Source organism: Nannospalax galili, unplaced genomic scaffold, assembly GCF_000622305.1.
Source record: "Nannospalax galili isolate Female #2095 unplaced genomic scaffold, S.galili_v1.0 scaffold637, whole genome shotgun sequence".
Taxonomy (NCBI): Eukaryota; Metazoa; Chordata; class Mammalia; order Rodentia; family Spalacidae; genus Nannospalax; species Nannospalax galili.
Window position 1 is genome coordinate 1,100,433 of NW_008340411.1, and position 14,683 is coordinate 1,115,115.

General features: G+C 37.9%; 1 protein-coding gene and 1 pseudogene across 3 annotated transcripts in view; one reads left to right on the top strand and one right to left on the bottom strand.

Moving 5' to 3' along the window:
- Positions 1-14,683, top strand: part of Carf (calcium responsive transcription factor) — a 56,647-nt gene that overhangs the window by 18,212 nt on the left and 23,752 nt on the right. The window contains exons 5-9 of one of the 3 annotated variants that reach the window (XM_029564654.1): positions 426-653; positions 1,910-2,030; positions 3,371-3,488; positions 10,632-10,716; positions 13,186-13,375. In XM_029564654.1, coding sequence (XP_029420514.1) covers positions 426-653; positions 1,910-2,030; positions 3,371-3,488; positions 10,632-10,716; positions 13,186-13,375 — 742 coding nt within the window. Of the gene's footprint in view, positions 1-425; positions 654-1,909; positions 2,031-3,368; positions 3,497-7,881; positions 7,886-10,631; positions 10,717-13,185; positions 13,376-14,683 lie in introns of those variants that run through there. The other 2 variants (XM_029564655.1, XM_017798764.2) reach the window with 2 other exon arrangements.
- LOC115070738 lies at positions 9,125-9,243 on the bottom strand (annotated as a pseudogene).

Below are 14,683 nucleotides of genomic sequence, written 5' to 3' on the forward strand. Positions count from 1 at the left end.
GGTCTCCCTGTAGTTCCAGCTGTCCTGGAACTCACTATGTAGACCAGGCTGGCCTTGAACTCACAGAGATCCACCTGCCTCTGCCTCCCAAGTGTTGGGACTACAGGCATATTTTTTATTTATTATTTTTATTTTATGTGTATGAGTGTATTACCTGCATATATGTGAGCATACCTGTGTTGTGCAATGCCACAGAGGTCTGAAAAGGGCATCGGATTCTCCTGGAACTGGAGTTGAGGACGGTTCGTAGCCACCATGTGGGTGCTGGGAATTGAACCCGGGTCCCCGGCAAGAGCAGGCAGTGCTCTTAACCGCTGAGCCATCTCTCCAGCCCCTGTACATGATAAATAAAAATATTTTTAAAAACTGTAGTAAAATAGTATATTTTACAAAGACTGAAGTAATTTTTCTCTTCTTTGCAAAAGTGTCTAACCTGTATGGACTCTGGTGATCCTTCCTTTGAACAAAATGATTCTCCTATCATTTTGCCCATCACTGCTCCTGAAGCAGATGATTCACTCACATCACAGGAAATACCACAGACACTGACTGAAACACAGACTCTTCCTGCAGAGCAATTCCATCTTGTGGACCAAAATGGGCAAGCTATTCAGTATGAGCTTCAGCCATTGGGAGATTCTAATGCACAAATGGTGAGTATATATTATAACTATCCAGTATTAGGCTATTTAGCAAATATTATTAATTGTATTAAATGACTTTACTTTCTTTTTAAAAATTAAAAAAATATTTTATTATTTTTATTTTATGTGTCTGAGTATATTGCCTGGATGTATGTAAGTGCACCCATGTCATGCAGTATCTGTGGAAGACAGAAAAGAGGACATTGAATTCCCCTGGAACTGGAGTTGTGAACAGTTGTTAGCTGCCATGTGGGTGCTGGGATCCAAACCCAGATCTTCTGCAAGAGCAGCCAGTGCTCTTAACCACTGAGTAATCTTTCAGCCCCGACTTTACTCTCTTGACTTATACATTATATTGGAAATACTCTTTCCATGACTTTGACTTTTTTATATAAGGATTTAAAATTTTTCCTCTTAGGAGTACAAAGATTATAAATAGTGCTTAAAGCAGTCCTCTTTAGCTGCTTGTGTCTAGGCACATTGGTGCTTTGGGTGAAGTTGGAAATACAGTATGTGCCATAGTTTATCTGCAACTTTTTTGTTTCTTTTTTGGTATTTAAAAAAAATTTTATTTTATGTGTATGCATGCTTTGCCTACATGTATGTAAGTGTACCACGTACATACAATGCCTGCAGAGGCCAGAAAAGGCCAGCAGATCTGGAACTGAAGTTACAAATGGTTGTTAGCTATCATGTGGGTGCTGGGAACTGAACCCAGGTTCTATGCAAGTGCAGCCAGTACTCTTAACAGCTGAGTCATCTCTCCAGCTCCCTTTTTTGGTGTTTTGAGACAGCGTCTCATGTAATCCAGGCTGGCCTTTCATTCACAGTGTAATTAGACTTCATGCATGTACTGTCATGATTAAGAGCATAAATGGGCTTGGCATGGTAGTGCATGCCTTTAGTCCCAGCACTTGGGAGGCAGAGGCAGGTGAATTTGTATAAATTTCTGAGTTAGAGGTCAGCCTGGTCTATATATCCAGTTCCAGGTTAGCCAGAGCTACATAGTGAGACCCTGTCTCAAAAAACAAAAACAAACAAAAAAAGTGCATAGATGGATAATACATAGACTGTAGGATCAGCTGCCTGTTATAAGTCTTAGCTTCACTACTTGTCAGCTATGGGAACTTGGGTAAATTGGTATAGGCCTCAAAATTTTATCTATAAAATAAAGTAAGATGATTCATCATAGAAGTAGGTATCTATTTAAATAAATAATTCTGAGAAATCAGAATGGCTTGTGCATTTTTTTTAATGCCTCCAAGATGATCATTACCAGACCTTCAGAAAATGGACAGGTGCTTCGTGTAATTCCATCTACCCAGACTGGAATGGCGCAAGTGATTATACCTCAGGAGCAGCTTGTGGATGTGAATAGTCCTCCAGGTAAGTCATAATGGGATATAGGGGATTTCAGAATGTTTTAAGAATTAAGTGATATTCTGGAAAAATTCCTCATGAAAGTCAGTGTTAAAGTTGATCTCTTTAGGTAAGATTATCAACTGAGTAATTGAAAGAAGTTTCTTAGCCCAAATAAATTTTAAGTTCATTGTTCAACTCCTGTCTAGGTTAGCTGTCTAATTCATTTTGGAATTCTTTGAAGCTGGTTGACTCCTGCTTCCACCCAAATAGCTAGTGAGCATAAAACAAATTCTTCTTAATTATAACAATAGCAACAATAACACAAATGTAGTTCTTAGCTACAGAAAGTTTTACATTTATATTTTTACTGATGACCATATGACTCGTTACTTTTTTCAGCTCTCATTTTTATCCGCAGCCTTTTTCCTCTTTCCTTTTCTCCTTTGAATTCAGAAGAGTCAGGCTTCCCATTTCTTTTCACACATTCTTCATTTACCTGTTTGTAACATCCAGATTAGCTCTCTTTCTTCTGCTTCCCTCCCTTTGCCATTTATTTGAATCTCTTTTAACATCAGGTATACTATTTTGTTGCTCTTTTGTGGATATTGGTTTAAGATAGATATTTTTACATTTGTTTTATGATTTATTGTCTTTGTTAATAGTCATTAAAAGTTAAGCCAAAAATATAGTTTACAGAAACATTGTAAACATAATATATTATTTTTTGTTTTCCTATTATATTGTGAAACTCTTTAATAAAACGGTTATAGTTCCTTTAAATCATAACTATTAAATATAAGTTCTAAAAAGTTAATTACAGAATTTTAATAGTCAAACAAGTTTATCAATAATATTCTCAATACAACATTTTTTTTTTTTTGGTCTTTTTGAGACAGGGTCTCCCTGTAGCCCTAGCTGTCCTGGAACTCACTATGTAGACCAGGCTGGCCTTGAACTCACAAAGATCCACCAGCCTCTGCCTCCTAAGTGCTGGGATTAAAGGCGTGTGCCACCAAGCCCAGCCAATACAACATTTAAAGTTTTGTTTTCTTTAACTTCAGAACTATTCCTTTTTTCTATCAAAATATTTGAGCTCTACTTAGGTAATCTTTATAGTGTTACTCAATTTATTGATGTTTCTGTGTTCTTGTTTTTGTTGTTAAGATGTCTCCGAAGAGAAATGCACTGACAGAAACTTACCAGCTGGAAGGATAGAGCCCGGCCAATACAACATTTAAAGTTTTGTTTTCTTTAACTTCAGAACTATTCCTTTTTTCTATCAAAATATTTGAGCTCTAGTTAGGTAATCTTTATAGTGTTACTCAATTTATTGATGTTTCTGTGTTCTTGTTTTTGTTGTTAAGATGTCTCCGAAGAGAAATGCACTGACAGAAACTTACCAGCTGGAAGGATAGACACTCTAGAAGACAGCACCAATAATTATACTCTTCATTCACAAACATCCGTTGCATTACCCAAAAAGTGAGTCAGTGGGAAAGGTCTTATCTTTGAAATCTGCTTTTAAATGATTACATCCAAAGCTGGCTTGCCATGGAAAAGATCAAAAATTCAGAAAGAAGCATTCATCAGCTATCTATTTATTTGAATGGCTTCTTGAAAACAGTGACACTTCTCTATTACCTTCTATAGCAGTGTGAAATATCTAATGGACTATTTTAGAATAAAGACATACCTATTCTAGTTCCTAAAATTTTTAATGGTTTTACTACATTTATGCACATAAAATTCTTCTGTGATAAAATGTTTAAACATTTTTTTGCTAATAATATTTTTTCCCTTCTTTTGTGGTGGTTCTAGAGAATTGAACACAGGGCCTTGAGTATGCTAGGCAGGCAGTCTCTCCCACACAGCTACAAACACAGCCTGTTTATTGATGACTTCTATTTTAGTTTTTCTTTTTGCCTTAAAAAAATAACACCATTCATGAAAATTTTAGAAAGGTATTGAAAGTATCTTTTTATGTATTTCTGTTCCTTTAATTGTTCTACAAAAGTCTTTTGAAATAAGACAATATTTATATTGTGGGTGGGTGTTTTTCGTTGTTCTTGTTTTGTTTGTTTTCCTATGCTAGGATCAAACCCAGGGCCTTTTATATGTTAGGCGAAAGACCTAACACTTAGCTATACCTCTAGCCCAAGAAAATATTTATATATATATATAATTATAATATATATAATTTTTTTCTGACCTTGGGCTTTTTTAGTTAAAAGATTTTTGATTACTATTTCTATCTCATTGGTTGTTATAGATCTGTTTTAATTATTTACATCATCTTGGTTTAACTTTGGTAGGTCATTTACATCTAGAAATTCATTCATTTCTTTTAGATTTTCCAATTTATTAGAATATAAAATTTTAAAGTATGTCCTGATGATTCTCTGAATTTCCTCAGTGTCTGTTGTAATGTCTCACATTTCATTCTGGTTTTATTAATTTGAGTCTTCTCTCTCTTTATTTTGGTTTACTTGGCTAAGTGTTTGTCAATTTTGTTGGTCGTTTCAAAGAACCAGCTTAAATTTTTTAAAAAATTTTTATTTCATTAAGTTCTGCCCTGTTCTTCATTATTTTTCTCCATCTACTGCTTTAGGGATGAGTTTGTTCTTGTTTTTCCAGTGCCTTAGAGTTTATCATTGGGGCATTTGAGATAGCTTTTTTTTTTTTTAAATGTAGGCACTTAGATCTGTCAGCTTCCCTCTGAACTTCCTTTACTGTATCTTATAGATTTGAGCATGTTATGTTTTCATTATCATTTAATTCTAGGAATTTTTAAATTTTTCTTCTTGATTTCTTCAATAACCCATTCATCATTCATTAATGTGTGGTTTAATCTCCTTGAGTTTGTATATTTTCTCTTCCTGTTGGTTTCTAACTTTATCTCCTTGCAATCAGACTATAGGACGTTGTTTCAGTTTTCCTATATTTGTTGGGACTTGCTTTATACCCTACTATGTGACCTATTTTAAAGAAGATTCCATGGGCTGCTAAGAAGAATATGTATTCTTTGGTGCTTGGATGGAATATTCTGTAGATATCTGTAGATCTATTTGATCTATGATGTCATTTAATTCCAGTGTTTCTTTATTCATTTTTTTTGTAGAGTTGATCTGTTTAATGTTGACAGTGGGGTATTGAAGTCACTTACTGTGTTGAGATTAATCTGTGATTTTAAAATTATTATTTTAATTTTACATATCTGAGTGTTTTACTTGCATGTATGTATATGCATCTGTGTCATGGAATGCCCTTAGAGTCCAGAAGAGGGTGTCATATCCCCTGGAACTGGAGTTACAGACAGTTGTTAGTGCCATGTAGGCCCTGGGATATGAACCTGGGTCCTCTGCAAGAGCAGTCAGTGCTCTTAACTGCTGAGCCATCTCTCCAGTTCTTAATCTGTGATTTTTAAAATCTAATAATATTTGCTTTACAAAATCCAATGAACCTGTATTTGGTACATATATATTTAGAATTACAGTTTCCTCTTGATGAATTGTTCCCTTGATCAGTATGAAATAATCCTCTTTATCTTCTGACAAGATTTGAAGTCCATTTTGTCACGTATTAGACTAGTAGCACCTGCTTGTTTCCTGGTTCCATTTGCTTGGAATACTTTTTCCATCTTTTTACCCTAAGATAATGTTTATCTTTGAAGGTAAAGTATGTTTCTTAGAGACAACAAAAATAAGGGTTCTCTTTCTAATCCAATATTGTAATCTCTGTCTTCAGTGAATTGAGAACATTGATATCCAGAGTTATTACTGAAAGATGTATATTGCTCCCTGTCACTTGGTTGATTTTTTTAATGTTTGGTACTTTCTTAGTCCTCTTTTGTTTAATGGGTGTCTTGGCATTATTTAATTTGTCCTGTAGTTTCTTGAGTATGTATATTTTTAGCTTCAGACTGAAGTATTCCTTCTAGTAACCTTTCTAGGACTGGCTTGGTGGTCATAAAGACCTTTAGCCTGCTTTCATTATTGAACGTTTTCACCTTCAATTATGAGAGGTAGTGTTGCTGGGTGTATTAGACTGGGTTGGCAATTGTATCTTTTGGAGTTTGAAAGGTATCAGTCAAAACCCTTCTTGCTTTCATGGTTTTTTGAGTTTTTTTTTTTTTTTTTTTTTTTTTTTTTTTTTTTTCTGTCTTTTTGAAGCAGGATCTCCCTGTAACCTCAGCTGTCCTGGAACTCATTATGTAGACCAGGTTGGCCTTGAACTCACAGAGATCCGCCTGCCTCTGCCTCTTAAGTGCTGGGACTACAGGCATGTGCCACCACGCCTGGCTCTTTCATGGTTTTTACTGAAACATCAGTAGTATTTTAATGGCCAACCTTTGTGTGTGACCTGGCCCTTCTCTTGTGTAGCTTGCAGTATACTTATCTTTGTCCTGTTCATTTAGTGTTTTAACAATAAGATGTGGGGAGTTTTGTTTTGTTTTTTGGGGTGCCCTGTCTGTTTGGTGTTTACTGTATCAGATCTGAATGGACTTCTTTTTCCCTCAATTTCTTTCTGTCATTTTATTAAAAATATTTTTGTGCTGTTTACATAAAAATTTTCTCCTTTTTGTATGTATATAATTCATGTCCTGCCTTTTCATAGAGCTCCAAAGTTCCCTTCATAGTTAAAAAAAATTATCAGCTGGGTGTGGTGGCTCACGCCTTTAATCCCAGCACTTGGGAGGCAGAGGCAGGCGGATCTCTGTGAGTTCAAGGCCAGCCTGGTCTACATAGTGAGTTCCAGGACAGCTGGGGCTACAGGGAGACCCTGTCTCAAAAAGACAAAAGAAAAAAAAAAATTGACCTGCATGAATGATCCAAGTTCCTATATATTTTGTCTTCATAACCTGATATTCTATTTTCTACATGATCTCTTCTATTGGCAAGCCTTTCCATTGAACTTTTTAAAAAATCTATTGTGTATTTCATTTCTATCATCATTTTGGTTTTAGTTTTCTTCAATAATTTCTCTCTTTATTTCATTCAGCTCTCTATGTTCTTTTGGAAAATATTCAAGTCCTCTTTGAGTTGTTTTACCATACTATAAGCATTCTTTTTAATTCTGCTCTGGAATTTTGATCAGGGGCCATTAGTATGGAGTTGGTATTTTTTGGAGGAGGCAAGTTGTCTTTCTTTTTCATGTTATTTGTGGTTTTGTGACGGAATCTGCCCATCTGGGCTTAGATCATTGTGTAAGATTTTTGTTGTTCTTTTTTTTTTTTTTTTTGGTTTTTTTGAGACAGGGTCTCCCTGTAGCCCCAGCTGACCTGGAACTCGCTACGTAGACCAGGCTGGCCTCGAATTCACAGAGATCTGCCTGCCTCTGCCTCCCAAGTGCTGGGATTAAAGGTGTGCATCACCACGACCGGCTTTGTTGTTCTAATTCAAGTTGCCTCTTTTTTTTCCCCAGTGGTTGTGTTTGCAGTGTTAAGGAGTGACTAGGTTGTAGTAGAGTTATGGTGATGTTTTTGTTAGACTGTTATTCTAGACACCAGGGTCTATCCAATCTGTCCCCTGTGCATTGAGTACAGTATGCAGCAGCAGTGACTATTCAGTAGTTAACCTACTCTGATAATAGAGGAACAGATGACTACAAAACAGACATTTGTTAAATATTGATTGGTTTAGGTAGTAAAGGGATCCTGATACTATAGTATATACTAATATGTTAGCATGAGTAGAAAGAAAGAGAAAAGAAGAGGTAAGCGATCACTGTGAGACTCCTGAGAAGTCCTAGATTGTTAGAGGAGAAGTAGAAGAGAGGGACATACATAGGAGTGGGAATAATTGAGGCAAAGGAAAAATGGAGTAGTTAACAGCAGACTGAAAAGAATGGGTAAAAATATATACCCAGATATCATAAGCCAGGTCAGGTCAGCCTTTGGACTTTGGGAGATGTTCAGTAAGCTGGGCGTGGTGGTGCATGCCTTTAATCCCAGCACTCAGGAGGCAGAGGCAGGCAGATCTCTGTGAGTTCAAGGCCAGCCTGGTCTACATAGTGAGTTCAAGGACAGGTGGGGCTACAGGGAGACCCTGTCTTAAAAAGACCAAAAAAAAAGTTATTATATAATGAGAAAAGCACAAACTATGCTTTGGGGGAGCTGGAGAAATGACTCAGGGGTAAAGAGCACTTACTACCAGTAAGTGAGCACCCACATTGGGCAGCTCACAACTGCCTGTAACTCCTGCTCTATGGGGCGCGCGGGGCTCTCTGTGCGCCCTAGAAGCAGCACAGCGGGCCTGGCCACGTCCCGCGTCGCTGTCCGCCGCTGAGGTGCTGAAGGTCTCGCAGCACCGCTGCTCCGCGTCTCTGTTGTGGCAGCGGATCTCTGCTTCTCCGCTGCTTCCCTGTGTCTTCCGTGGCTCTCTGCTGCTGGGGCTTTGCCCAGCCGAGTCCCGCCCTAATTTCACCCGTGCACTTTCCTCAAGATGCGAAATCCACCGGCCGCTGGATCACTCGGGAGAGTGTGGGGGCGGCTAAAGCTGGGATCCGTGAGTCGGTGATGGAAAGACAGCTCTTCCCGGGAAGGCTGGATCGTAGGCAGTGAGACAAGACTCAGCTCAGTCAGACTCAGTGTTACAGCTCTTTATTCAATGGCTCTGCGTGGCTCCAAGTCTCAGTGTCCCAGCTCCTAGCTCCTAGTGATCCAGCTCCTTCAATTATTGAGGGGAATCAGGGAACTTTATACCGTGGGGGTAGTGGTAAAAGCTTCAGCTGATAGGTACTTTGGGGATGCGTCATTTGCGTGTGGAAATGGGCTCCCGCCAGGCTGCCAAACTGCTTGAAAATCACACAGGAAAGCCTAATAGTTACAGAGCCGGAGGCTACATTCCTGTGGCTGCTACTTCACAAAGGAGTCAGGAAAAATGCCGGGAAGGCACCCTGCTGTGAAAGGAGTCTCTGAGCTCGTGAGCTATCCGGACATGGAGAAACTTCTACTTTACACAACAGAGGTCCCCAACACTGCTCCAGGGATTTGATGCCCTCTTCCAATTTCCAAGGGTACCTCTACACATAGAGTATACATTCACACGGGTGCACTCACATACATGCAAGCAATGCACTCATACACATAAAATAAACATAAATAAAATATTTTAAAAAATATTGCTTGAGCCTTTTTAACAGGTTGTCCCATGGGAAAAAGAACACTGGAATAGGTTAGACTTTCTTGCTATAGCAAGCTCAAACTGATAAAAATAAAATCTTTTTAATATATATGCTTTGGGAAAGGTATAAAATACAGAAATTGGAGGGCCTGTAAATTACTGAAAGTACAATTTAGGTTTTTTTACTTAGCAGTTAATAAAAAAGTAATGGCTAAAGAAAATGAAAATTCATAAATGATCTGTAGTCTTTTTTAAAAAAAATTAGGGACTGGAGAGATGGCTCAGAGGTTAATAACACTGGTTGTTCTTGCAGAAGACCCAGGTTTGAATCCCAGCACCCACATGGCAGCTAACAATTTGTCCATAACTCCAGTTTCAGGGGGTCTGATGGCCTCCGTGGGCATTGCACAACATGGGTGCACTTATCTACATGCAGGCAATACACTCATACTTGACACTGTTTAAAATGATAAAGAGACTGACTCTTCTTGTAAATGGCCAGAGGTAACCTGTAAAAATGATTCACTGCTTGGTTGACTCAGAAAACCCCACAAAATCATGTAAATAAAGAGGTTCAGACTTTCAAATTCACTTTAAGAATACCCAGGAAACTGTTCAAGTCTTCAAGGACATGTGTATCTGAAAAGCCTTGAGTATGTGAAAGATACTACTTTAAAGAAGCACTGTGTGGTGTTCCTACAGGACAGTAGTGGAGTTGGTTGTGCACAGGTCAAACAGTGGGTCAGTAGTCCAAAAAGTGAGCTGAATTTTTACTGTACATGCTTAAAAATGAAAAGTAATACTGAACTTAGCAGTTTTGATACAGGTTCTCTGGCCATTGAATATGTCCAGGTAAGCATAACACCCATGAAGCACCTGGTACTTAGAAAGCTCATGGTCAGATTAACTCATACATGAACTCCCCTGGCACATAGAGATGATCCTTATTGAAAAGGAAGAAATTATTCCTAAGCCAGAATAGGTTTCACAGAAGAAAAAGATAACCCAGGGGGAAAAAAAACCAGAAGAAACATAAACTGTTGCCATGAGTAAATTCAGCATAAAGTAAATGTAAATACGTTTTTCTTTTTTAAAAAAAAAAAAAAAAAGAAGATGATCTCAAGAGATGGCCTAGTTTATAAGGTGCCTGCCACCCACAAGCCTGAGGACCTGAGCTCAAAGTTGAGTGTGGCAGTTTGTGTCTATAACCATAGGTCTGTGGTTGTGGAAACAGTCTGATCTCTGGACCTCACTGGCCAGCCAATCTAGTCAAATTGATGAGCTCCAGGTTCAGTGAGAGATCCCGTGTCAAAAAAAAAAGGTGGAGAACAACTGAGAAAGACACCTGACATCACCCTTTACCCTCTGTGCACACATGTACACATGTTCATGTACATGTGTACATATACATTATACATACACTAAAAAAAAAGAGATAAGGCAGTTGAATGTCGTGTGTGTGTGTGTGTAGCTACATGTTTATATTTTTCCTTTCTTATCCTAGAATGCTTGAAGAACCTTTGCTGGCTCCTCTTCAGCCACTTTCTTCTAACACACCTATATGGGCCTGTCGTCTTAGGAGTTGTGAGGTAAGTTAAGGAGCAGTGATGGTAGCTGGGAGGGGGAAACACAGTGTCTTACAGGGATGAGACTCACTGTGGGCCCAGTGGATGGACCCATACTGAAGGACATTTAGGGACACAAATCAGAGTCTGTAGGTCATATTATACATAAGAGTGTACATTAAATTGGATGGGGAGGCAGTAGGAAGAGGTGTGGGGAGGGTAGGGGATCTAAATACCATATTTTGTATGAAAATTGCAAAAATTCATGCCAGGCGTGGTGGCACACGCCTTTAATCCCAGCACTTGGGAGGCAGAGGCAGGCGGATCTCTGTGAGTTCAAGGCCAGCGTGGTCTACATAGTGAGTTCCAGGACAGCTGAAGCTACAGGGAGTCCCTGTCTTAAAAAGACGAACAAAAAGAAAATGCAAAAATTCAACTAAAAAACACTCAACCACATAAAAAAAAATTTTTTTTTTTTTGGCCTTTTTGAGACAGGGTCTCCCTGCAGCCCCAGCTGGCCTGGAACTCACTATGTAGACCAGGCAGGCCTCGAACTCACAGAGATCTGCCTACTTCTGCCTCCCAAGTGCTGGGACTACAGGCGTGCACCACCACGCCCAGCTAAAAAATAAAAATTTTTTAAAATTCAAAAAAAGTGACCAATTGACTGAACAATCTCTCCCAGCCTTTTCCCTTTCCAAGCTGTATAAGTAATTTTTAAAACTTTTTTTTTTTTTTGGTCTTTTCGAGACGGGGTCTCCCTGTAGCCCCAACTGGCCTAGAACTCCCTATGTAGACCAGGCTAGCCTTGAACTCTCTGATATCTGCCTGTCTCTGCCTCCTGAGTGCTGGGATTAAAGGTGTGTGCCACTATGCTTCATTATTTTATACTAATTCAGTTTTTCCTTTTATGACATATATTCTGCTCATTTTGTTTATATAAAAGCATTGCAAGCAGGGTATGCTAGTGCAGACCCTTAATCCCTGTACTTGGGAGGCACAGGCAGGTGGATTTCTGTGAGATCCAAGCAAGTTTAATCTACATAGCCAGTTCCAGGCCAGTTGAGGCTACAGCTACTCACTATGTAACCCAGGCTGACCTTGAACTCAGTATCTTTCTGCCTCTACCTTCTTAAGTCTGCAATTATAAGGTATGAATCACCATGCTTAGCAGTTTCCTCTTTTGAAATATAAAAATTGTTCCTTTACTATAAGGATATCCAAATGTCTGTGTATGTATTTTGTCAATTTATTTACATCTTGCCTTGTTTTAGGGCTGAATTTAAGACAGCTTACAAACATATGAAATAGCAAGGTGGGAATTACAAGCGAGAGCTAAGGGAGAAACCAGAATGGAATAATAAAGTTAAAGCTAGCAATTGTATCTCTTTTAAAAAAATATTTATTTTTATTTTTTTAATTTTTATTTTTTAAATTCTTTTGGTCTTTTTGAGACAGGGTCTCCTTGTAGCCCCAGCTGGCCTGGATTTGCTGTGGAGACCAGGCTGGCCTCAGAACTCCCAGAGATCCGCCTGCCTCTGTCTCCTGAGTGCTGAGATTAAAGGTGTGTGCCACCATGCCCAGCTATTATTTTATGTGTGTGAGTGTATTGCCTGAATATATGTAAGTGTACCTGTGTTGTACAATGCCCACAGAGGTCAGAAGAACGCATTGAATTCCTCTGGAACTGGAGTTATGGACTGGTTGTTAGTTGCCATGTGGGTGCTGGGAAATCAAACACGGGTCCTCTGCAAGAACAGCCAGTGTTCTTAACCATTAAGCTATCTCTCCAGCTCCCAGAAACTATATTTCTTAATAAATCATTTATATGTTTATGTATGTGCATACACACACCTGTAATCTATTATCTGCATTTCAAAAAAAACTTAGTTATTAAGTTCTATACCTATTAGATAAGAAGAATGGTGTCAAATTCCATAGCATGAAAGGAAACCAGGAATTTCTCTCAGGAAAGGATTTTCATATAAAGAGTATCGATACAGTGAGAAAATTCTTCAGCAACATTTTTATAGGACATATAATCACAGTTCCATAAGGTTTCAAATGGACTTTTGGCATCATATCAAAATCAACGTTAAGTTAATAGATGCCTCACAAAGAACCAACACTTTATGGCTAATTTTGTGCTGATTTGAATTTGATCTAGGAGTAGGATTTAAATATCTGAGAGAATGGATATGTTACATGTTCTTCAAGCTATCTTCTCTAAAGCTTATTTCTCTCAAGATTTTGGTAAAGATAGTGTGACAGTGAATTTGTCATTATATCCTCATATGCCTGGAAGATACATATTTGATGATCCTGTCTGAATTCAGATCAGACCCCACAGGTTGTATAGATGAGTGACCGGCAGGAATGAATGGCTTTTTCTTGTGAAAACTGATGATCTTTCATCTTAGACAACATCTCATTAAATTGTTCACTGAAGAACATTTGCCAATAATTTTCTTACTTAATTTTTACCTTGTACAGAAAATTGGAGATTCTTATCGTGGCTACTGTGTAAGTGAGACTGAATTAGAAAGTATCCTAACATTTCACAAGCAGCAAACACAGAGTGTTTGGGGAACACGCCAGTCTCCAAGCCCAGCCAAACCTGCTACACGCTTAATGTGGAAGTCCCAGTATGTCCCATATGATGGAATCCCATTTGTCAATGCAGGTACTTCTTTAATGGATTATTAAAAAAATTCTTCAGCAGCTGTAATCCATTGTGAAAATATGATTTTCCTGAGGTGATACATTTTCATTTTGATAAATGAGAACTGAATATTAGTTGCTGAAAATGAATATTTAAAAACTTAGGAAAAATAACCAATTATATTATGTAATAAAAGCACATTTTCATATATCACAGTGAATAAATAATGCTTCATTTATATATAATGCTTATAAATAGAAATTTAAATTTTTGAAATTCCAAGTAGACCCATAGACAACATCACGTACTCAAACAGTAATTCTTTATGATCACACTAAGAGAAAGAAAGAGCTTCTATAGATGGATAAATAGCTAGCTAGCTAGATAGCTAGATATAAGACCTCACATTGTTTAGATCAGGTTTTGTAGACAAATGAGTTCCAAAAATAACTTAGTTTTCTGAGCTTTGTCAGTTTCAGATTTGCTAATAAAAGATTAATGAACTATTTTCATGCCTATCATCAATGTTAGAAATTTCTCTTTTCTACATTCAACTTATTCAACCCATGACTTAGTGTTTCCAGACTTTCAAAAACATTGACACTATGTAAATTTTTGTGTGTGTAAAAATGGAGGTAGTAATATAAAAAAAAAAGCTCCTTGTCGTGGAGCTTCAACAACTGTCATCTCTTTGTCACACACACATGACAGCCCATCAGCACACTTTAAAAGAATCAATAGTAGTTTCCTAATGTTATAAAATGTCCAGTGTTTATGCTTTCCCACTCACCTCACAGATTTTGACCCCATAGGCTTTTTCAAAGTCTGAATTACTCAATGTCCAAAGACTGCATTTGGCTAATATATCTAATTTGTCTCTTAAATTTCTTTCCATCTAAAAGTTTCTTCCCTCTTTACCCCTGGGTAGTTTGTCTTTAGAGTTTTCCATATTCTGGATTTTTCAGATTTCTTTCTGTGGTGTAGTTTAACATCTTTTATTACCTGTATTTGCTATAACTGTTAGCTAGATCTAGAGCCTTAATTAAATGAGGGTTTGATTTCTATTAGAATGCCTTAAGTCATTGTGTACTTTATTTTGTTTTTCTTTATTTATGGGAATCAGTTGCATTGTTGGGTGTGTGTATGTGTGTGTGTGTGTGTGTGTGTGTGTGTGTGTGTTTTTGTTTGTATGAGTGTATTGCCTTGCATGTATGTGAGTGCACATGTGGGTGCTGGGAATTGAACCCAGGTCCCTCTGCAAGAGCAGCCTGTGCTCTTAACCACTGAGCCATCTCTCCAGCTCCCCGTTGTTGGGTTTTTTAAATATTT